This window comes from Poromitra crassiceps (assembly GCF_964638095.1).
Source record: "Poromitra crassiceps genome assembly, contig: HAP1_SCAFFOLD_474, whole genome shotgun sequence".
In the NCBI taxonomy this organism is placed as follows: domain Eukaryota; kingdom Metazoa; phylum Chordata; class Actinopteri; order Beryciformes; family Melamphaidae; genus Poromitra; species Poromitra crassiceps.
Window position 1 is genome coordinate 45117 of NW_028151934.1, and position 8858 is coordinate 53974.

Genomic DNA, 8858 nt, shown 5'->3' on the forward strand with positions numbered 1-8858 from the left:
CCCAAGGAACCCAGCCTGTTTCCAAGAAGTTATTCATAACAAGTTATTCAGCAGACCATCTCCCCTGCTCACTAACTTTGATGAACTTTCCCTCCAGCTTGCTCAGCTCATTCACTTGGCTGAATGTAGCCTTCACAGGGCTGAATGTAGCCTTCACAGGGCTGAATGTAGCCTTCACAGGGCTGCATGTACCCTTCACAGGGCTGAATGTAGCCTTCACAGGGCTGAATGTAGCCTTCACAGGGCTGAATGTAGCCTTCACAGGGCTGAATGTAGCCTTCACAGGGCTGAATGTAGCCTTCACAGGGCTGCATGTAGCCTTCACAGGGCTGAATGTAGCCTTCACAGGGCTGAATGTAGCCTTCACAGGGCTGAATGTAGCCTTCACAGGGCTGAATGTAGCCTTCACAGGGCTGAATGTAGCCTTCACAGGGCTAGATGTAGCCTTCGCAGGGCTGCATGTAGCCTTCACTTGGCTGAATGTAGCCTTCACAGGGCTGAATGTAGCCTTCACAGGGCTGAATGTAGCCTTCACAGGGCTGAATGTAGCCTTCACAGGGCTGCATGTACCCTTCACAGGGCTGAATGTAGCCTTCACAGGGCTGAATGTAGCCTTCACAGGGCTGAATGTAGCCTTCACAGGGCTGAATGTAGCCTTCACAGGGCTGCATGTAGCCTTCACAGGGCTGAATGTAGCCTTCACAGGGCTGAATGTAGCCTTCACAGGGCTGAATGTAGCCTTCACAGGGCTGAATGTAGCCTTCACAGGGCTGAATGTAGCCTTCACAGGGCTGAATGTAGCCTTCACAGGGCTAGATGTAGCCTTCGCAGGGCTGAATGTAGCCTTCGCAGGGCTGCATGTAGCCTTCACAGGGCTGAATGTAGCCTTCACAGGGCTGAATGTAGCCTTCACAGGGCTGAATGTAGCCTTCACAGGGCTGCATGTAGCCTTCACAGGGCTGAATGTAGCCTTCACAGGGCTGCATGTAGCCTTCACAGGGCTGAATGTAGCCTTCACAGGGCTGCATGTAGCCTTCACAGGGCTGCATGTAGCCTTCACAGGGCTGAATGTAGCCTTCACAGGGCTGAATGTAGCCTTCACAGGGCTGAATGTAGCCTTCACAGGGCTGAATGTAGCCTTCACAGGGCTGAATGTAGCCTTCACAGGGCTGGACATGCTGCAGTATGCACACAGATCTTATTTCCCCATTTGGAGACTGTCGCTGCAGGCCGCGAGGTGTGACCGGTCTGATCTGTTAACAAGGGCGCAGAAATGAAACTGCGTGCACTGCCAGACGCTCCGTGTCACTTCAGCGTCCGGTGTGTTTGCACCATTATTAGACTGTTCAATAGGGGTGGGAATCGCTGAGTAGCTCACGATACGATATCGTCACGATACTTGGCCCTCGATAACGATATTATCACGATACAGCAATACTGCGATACTGCGATAATCGATATATTGGAAGACGATACATCACGATACCTGTGTAACTGAAGAGAAAAAAATACCCCTAAAAGGCAAGAAGCAGGTATTATGTATTTATTAGCAGAATTGACATGAACTCTCTCAGAGTTCACTCACTCATACCATTTTCGATACCACGGAGGAAAAGTTACACATTAAGTCTTTTTATTATTATTATTAAAACAAGAAAACCTATATAACCTACCTACCTATATAATTTCTAAAAGTAGATATTAATGATCAAACATTTCCATTCATGTAGCCTACAGTATTTATGTTTTTGTTTCAACTACAAACATAAATAAACGTCAACTTTTTTTGTCCCACCCCTACTGTTCAAGTGTCTTTATTAGAAGAATCAGAATCAGAATCAGCTTTAGTGGCCAAGTATGTGCACAACTGCACATACAAGGAAATTGGCTCCGGTCCGCTTAACTCTTATTATACCATGGTCTGAGTGAATACTCGATTCTGATTGGCTGCAAGGTGTCCATTAAAAAGTGATATTGTACAGTGATAATGGACACCTAGCTAAATGGTCTGTTCACCGTTCATATCAATGCGCCATAGTTTCATCAGTGTTATCAGGAGAGCAGTTTGAGCTCTATACCCCCGTTAAGGGTTAATATGACAATTTTGGATGTTGAGAAAAAAATTGACTCGGTCAAAGTAAGTATTTAAATCACCCCTGTGTGCTCAGTTTATCAAAAATAACTCTTATTTACAATTTTGATTTTCGTTTCGGAGATTTTTAACCTCGCGTCACCAGGCTCTTCTCGGCGAGAAAGAGAAGATTTCCCTCGTGCACAGAGAGAGAGAGAGAGAGAGAGAGAGAGAGAGAGAGAGAGAGAGAGAGAGAGAGAGAGAGAGAGAGACAACTCTCTCTGCATTTCACCACATCAGCAGCACACGCAGGGCGCTGCTCTCTCACTCTCACTTCCTGAAAGTCTTCGCTCTTAAATGTTAATATACTTGGCCAATACGTATCTATCATACAAAATAAAGCAAGCTGCCAAACGGTAATGTCTTCATTTAATGTAGAACGCAAAACATCGTTAAACCTGCATTCCTGTAATAAAGTTAACGTTTGAGTCGGCTTTAAAACGGAGCGGGTGGTGGAGGTGGGAGGGACTATTTTATTTCGTGGAAGACTGATTTACAGTATGAATAACAGACATTTAGCCATTTAGATTGCTTTATTTATTACACATGGAAATATAAATGACTGGTCTTATTGTTTTGTTGGCAAGTGACCATGGTATAAGCGGGTTAATGCACTTCGAGGTGTCCATTATCACTTTTTAAGGGACTTCGCGGAGGCAACCGTCCTCGGCTTCGCCTCGGACGGTTCACGCCTCCACGTCGTCCCTTAAAAAGTGATAATGGACACCTCGTCGTACATTAACCCTTACATGTACTCACACACAAAAGAAAAATGTATGCTCAGTCTAAAACAAACAAGAATAACAAACAAAGGATAATTAAACATTTACATTAACTACTATATACAATTCAATAATAATAAGTGTATGAAAAAAGCATCTATTTTGAATATGTGTATATGAAAGTAATGTATCTACTGTATCTATGATGAATATGAATTCCTAGGGTGTGTATATATAGATATTAGAGGTGTCACGATACACTCAGTTCACGATACGATACAATATTTTAACAATATTTTTTTGCGATCGATTTGTAAGTTGAGGGGGCATCCTCCACGCTAATTTGAGTAATTTCACCATTTTCATCCTCCGTGTCTGTAACGTCCCTCGTCTGTTCAAACAAAGCAATGAAAAGGAGAGCGAGCATGCAATCAGATGCAGATCAGTGCCACCATGTTCAGCTTCTTTTTCTTGCGATATGAGATTTCATCTCAACGATACATATTGTCACGTTTTGATATCGCGATATATCGTGGGACGATATATTGTGACATCCCTAATATACATATATATATATATATATATTATATGGATAAATAAGCTACGTATAAGTAAGCTACATGTATAAACAATCAGGTATCAGATATTGCACAGATATTAAAGTGCAACATGTTATTGTTGTTCATTTACCCCCAACATGGTCACTTACTCTAAGTTGTTGTGGATAAGAGCTTGGATGTAAAACAATCATTACAAACCATTTTCAAGATTTGATATGAAGAAAATCTGCTTTCTGAATTGAGGGACTTAAAGCAAGTAGAACATAGGCCTGACTCACTGATGGAGAGACAGACAGACAGACAGACAGACAGACACACACAAGGGCTGTGAATCTTCACTGGCCTCACGATTCGATTACGATTCAGAGGGCTACGATTCGATTCGATAACGATTATCGATGCATCTCGATGCATCTTAAATCGATGCATCACTTTTTTTCCCGAATACATGATTTTTTTTCTCACTTTCTTTTTTCTCACTGTGTGGCTACTTTTAAAATAAAAGTGCATTTAGAATTGCATTGTATTATGATCCATAATTAAAATAAACAACTGCATGTACTTCCATTATATTTTATTTGATTATAAAAAATAAAATAAAAATAATAATAATAATAATAATCGATTTTTGACATTTGTGAATCGATGCAGAATCGTGCAGGTCCGCATCGCGATGCATCTTATAATCGATTATTTTTGACACCCCTAACACACACACACACACACACACACACACACACACACACACACACACACACACACACACACACACACACACACACACAGAGACACACACTCCTACCTGACAATCTCCACTTTAGTGGCACACTCAGACTGTTTCTCCTTCCACGTTGGGTCGTCCCAGTCCAGCTCATAGAACAGAACCACCAGAGCCGGCACCAGGTTCAGGTGTTTGTTCATCCAGCCTGTCTTCAGGATGCCTTTAGGGATGTACCACTCATACGAGGTCCGCTGGAGAGGGAGAGACAAACGACAGTATAGAGACTCACACAAATGTCTACATTGTACAACATACAGCAGCACTGACGTGTGGTAAATGGTAAATGGCCTGCATTTATATAGCGCTTTTATCCAAAGCTCTTTACAGTCAGTAGGTACATTCACCCATTCACACACCGATGGCGGCAGGTTACCACGCAGGGTGCTGGCACACCAACGGGAGCAATTTGGGGTTCAGTGTCTTGCCCAAGGACACTTCGACATGCAGACTGGAGGAGGCGGGAAACGAACCACCGACCTCTTTTATCCAAAGCGATTAGTGGACGACCCGCTCTACCTCCTGAGCTACAGCCGCGCATTATGTGCTCAGTAGCTCAGTAGCCTACTGTGGCTATCGTTTCTTTTGATTGACTGATTATTACTATAAAGAGGACTTTCCTTGGTCTTCTTTCTGCAGCCAGCCAGCTGGGCAATGGTGAATGTGCGACACGCAGAAATGCTTCGCAGGTTCCAACACCAACCTCCTACTGCCCGATGAAGACCCGTGAGGGTCGAAACGTTGTATCTTTGTAATTAAAAACTCACCGTGGGAGCTTCAAAAACAGTGTCCGGATTATTTTTTCCTTTACCAACACGAACCTGTCATCAACCTAACTAATAAGCTGAATGGAAACTCCAAATTTCGAAAAGAAAAAATCAGCAAATACTGCAAAAAGGTTTTACGTCCCCTTGAGGCAGATTTGTTTGTCTGTTGATAGAGAGGTTATTCTAAAAACATGTTTTGTGAAATAATAATGATGCAGAGTTACCTCAACCCTGTGTTCTGCACAGCTGGCAGCTTGTACAGTCTGATTCTAATTTTGGGATTGTTGACTTTTCAAAGTTCAGTTAGAATTTGTGCAAAACCTGAATGGAAATCTAACTATGGTCTGCTAGTATTTTATTTTTTGCATGTGTGGCACCCTAGGAAGGTTGATTGTTTGACTGCAAAAAAAAGGGAGAAAACTGACTTTCAACAAACTCAATCCGCAATTATACAGTGATGGTCCTGGAGGCACATTTGTAGAGGAAGAACAGCTGATATGTTCACCAAATTGCATGTAATTTTAACTTATAGGAGGAGGTGTGATTATTTCTGGCCCCAATTATGAAATTGTTTCCTTCTGTTCATTCCCTCATCCACCAAACATTCAATACACAAAATATCTCATGCACACTCCATTGGTAATGGGAACTAGGAATTTCCCAGGTCAAAGACAGGAACGCCGCCCTGTGACGTCACCTGACCTCAGATTTCATCCCCCAAGATGGCAGCTCCGCACTTCAACAGTAGTGAAAGTTGTAGTAAATACTGTTTATTCAAATGAGATAATTCCTAGTTCCCAATACAAATTGAATGTGCCATCAGACACTGCTTATTGAAATTTAGTCAAACTTGAGGAAATTATGCATCTCAGCATGCATTTTCCAAATTACTGACCAGAGAGACTGTGTCATTTGTGGAGGACATGTTTACAATACTGTTACCTTGTTAATTTTGACCTGTACTTCTAGTGCCCCGCTGTGGCCAATCAGTGTGATTTTGAAAATGTTAACATTTTCAAATGATAGCAATCAATTGGGAGAGGTTGATGTGAATTACTTCTTGAAGATCTCGCTGTCTATTGCTCACCTTGGTGCGACATTTGGGGTACTCGTGGTCTCCTGGGAGGACTTTGAAAGAGATGGGGACTCTGTCGGCCCGGCGGTTAGCGCAGAAGGCATCCCAGATGGCTCGGTGCACTGCGTTGTAGACCACATCCAGCCCGGTCAAAGCTACAAAGGCCATGGGCCGACAACATAACTCTGGAGGGAGTTCCCACTGGGAACCTGCCATCATGACTGTTCAACACCTAAAAGAAAAACATCAGCATTCTCATTCTAAGATCAGAAAACAGAACAGCTATAAGATCAGTAAAGGAAAACAATCTCAGAGGCTCTTACACCACTCATTACCAGAAATGTGTCATAGTCAATGTATGCCAGGAGTGGTCAACCGTAGCTCTCAAACACCAGCAAAACTGTATCTATAGCCCCTTTTGTGAACGTTTAGATACTCTTTTCAAACATGCTAAATTGAAGTTCAAATTTAAGTGGACAGCAATTTGCTAAATGAAAAAATACTATATTGAAATATGTTAAATATATTCAAAATCCTAAAAGAAAAACGAATATAGTTATAGAGACAAATTGTGGCATGTTTGTGTTTTCAATAAGGTTTCTTTAAAAAAAGAAAAGAAAAAAAAACATAATCTATACATTTCCTATGTCAACCCAAGTACGAAATACTGCGTCTACTGTAAGGCTACCTGTTGTTAGTGTTTTAGCTCAATGTGTTATGACTAGTGTTCTTGTTGGGAGAAAACTAGTGTTGGTTTGGGTAAAATGATATCGATTTTGAGACATGGACGCAGTGTTTTGGTGCATTTTGGAGGAGGCTAGAGTGACAGGCAGCCAGAAGCTAACCAACGTTAGTGGTGTAATGCTAATGTGACACAAACACTTGTCACATTCAAATGAAAGTCTACTGTATCTCATTATATGACAGTTTAGCTACTTGCTAACTTTAGGTTACGAAGACAAACATGACAACATAGCAAGCAGGAAGTAAGCTAGCCATTGCCATTTAACCTTATCCTGTCATGTCTACTTGATGTCCTTTTATCAACTGGTAATAAAGTTGCGTTTTGCGTGTCACATTATGAAGTAACTAGCTAGCTAATATATATTAAGAAAAAAACATACCGCGACTGCATCACATGAAGTGAAGGGTGTTAAGAGCGAGTAAGCTGCAGTCCACTAGCTAGCAGTCGGGTGGGTTAAGGAGAAGAGGCTAGCTAGGCTAGGCTAGCTGTCAGGTCTGTACAGCTGGAGCTCCAGGCCGAGACGAGTCGTTTTATCCCAACTCCGGATCTGGTCATCGCCCGAAAACCAATCTGCGGTGTGTCATCAGTCAGTGGATAGATTCCACAGAGACAGAAGTAAAGTAGCTATTCCAGCAGCTAACGTTAATTGGAGAAAAACACAAGCTAGCTAGCAGCCGGTTTGTTTGTATTTCCGGTCACCACCTTCTTCTTCTTCTTGTGGTTTTAATGGCGGTTGGCAAACAGCTTTCGGGTGCATTACCGCCACCCATTGACCTGGAGTGTGGACTAAAATCTATTCTCTTTGTCAATCAATTTTCTCAGATTGTATTAATTAATCTTGTTGATATTAAATACTCCAGAATGAGTAGTTTATCCAACGCTTATCCCCTGAAGGTTATCCTCCTCTTCTTCTTCCTCTTCCTCTTCTTCTTCTTCTTCTTCTTCTTCTTCTTCTTCTTCTTCTTCTTCTTCTTCTTCTTCTTCTTCTTCTTCTGTTGACTTTTATGGCAGTTGGCATCCAAGTGTTGCATTACCGCCTCCTACAGGATTCTGACATCTTTGAGTGCAAACTATTTACAGTGATGTGCTCCCATTCCCGATACTGTGTCCATTGTGCTGCATTCACGTACTCCTCGGAAGCTCGCACTTACCAGTTGTGAATTCGTAGTTGCTACATGACACCATTCAAGTGCTCAAGTTGGTCAGAAAGAGCAACAAACATGGATGACAGGTGGCCAGAAGTAAGGTTGTTTTCTCGTGGCTGGTGTTTCCTTACCAAAAGCAAGTAGTGTGTCATTATGGTATAGCCTAGCTCCATAGGCCACAATTGGTATCTACTAAAATAAATGATAGCTATGAACAGAATAATGAAATATATAGGCCTAACTTTTTAGAGTCAATTGGTGACACGGACTCCATACTTTCCGCCATTGTTGTAGCCTACTCCCGAAACCTCACGTGAGGTTTCGAGGTGGTCCTCGTCTGTGAAGATGATCTTGCTGAACACACATTTCCACTCCCATAAGCTTGTGTTAACCACATAGGCCTACCTTATTTCATGCATTTTAATAGAAATCCCCATACTAAAATTACATTACATTACATTACGTCATTTGGCAGACGCTTTTATCCAAAGCGACTTACAATAACACATTTTTGTCAGCAATAGAGCAATCTACTATGGAGCACAGTCTGTGATAACTACAACTTCTGAAGGAACAGTGGTACAAGTTTAGGTTAGTGGTACAAGTTAAGGTTAGTTTTTTTTTTTTTTTTTTTTTTGGGTGAAAGAGAGAGAACGAAGTTAGATCAAGAAGGGCCCAGATGGAGCCTGAAAAGGTGCGTCTTTAGTCTTTTCCGAAAGATCGGCAGTGATTCAGCCGTCCTGACCGAAATCCTATCGAATTTTCCCCTTACGAACCAAGATGGTGGCGATTTGCTACGTCCGACTCATTCCTGCGGTACTCTATTGTCTGAGTCTGTGAGAATTCATGCCTCAGTGTTTTCTCAATCTCCTCTCCAGAAATGAGAAATGTCCACAATGTTCAGGAACCTTCTAGCACCATCTTTTTTTCAGTTT

At 42.1% G+C, this 8858-nt stretch overlaps 1 protein-coding gene across 1 annotated transcript in view; it reads right to left on the minus strand.

Moving 5' to 3' along the window:
• Positions 1-7502, minus strand: part of LOC310771253 (trafficking protein particle complex subunit 11-like) — a gene marked incomplete at its 3' end in the record, with an annotated part of 48698 nt that extends 41196 nt beyond the window's left edge. Inside the window, exons 1-3 of the mRNA XM_083663904.1 lie at positions 7158-7502; positions 6046-6265; positions 4216-4385 (exon numbers count right to left, since the gene is read on the minus strand). Of these exons, the coding sequence (XP_083520030.1) occupies positions 4216-4385; positions 6046-6252 (377 nt within the window). The remainder of the gene's footprint in view (positions 1-4215; positions 4386-6045; positions 6266-7157) is intronic.
• Between the last annotated feature and the right edge of the window lie 1356 nt (positions 7503-8858).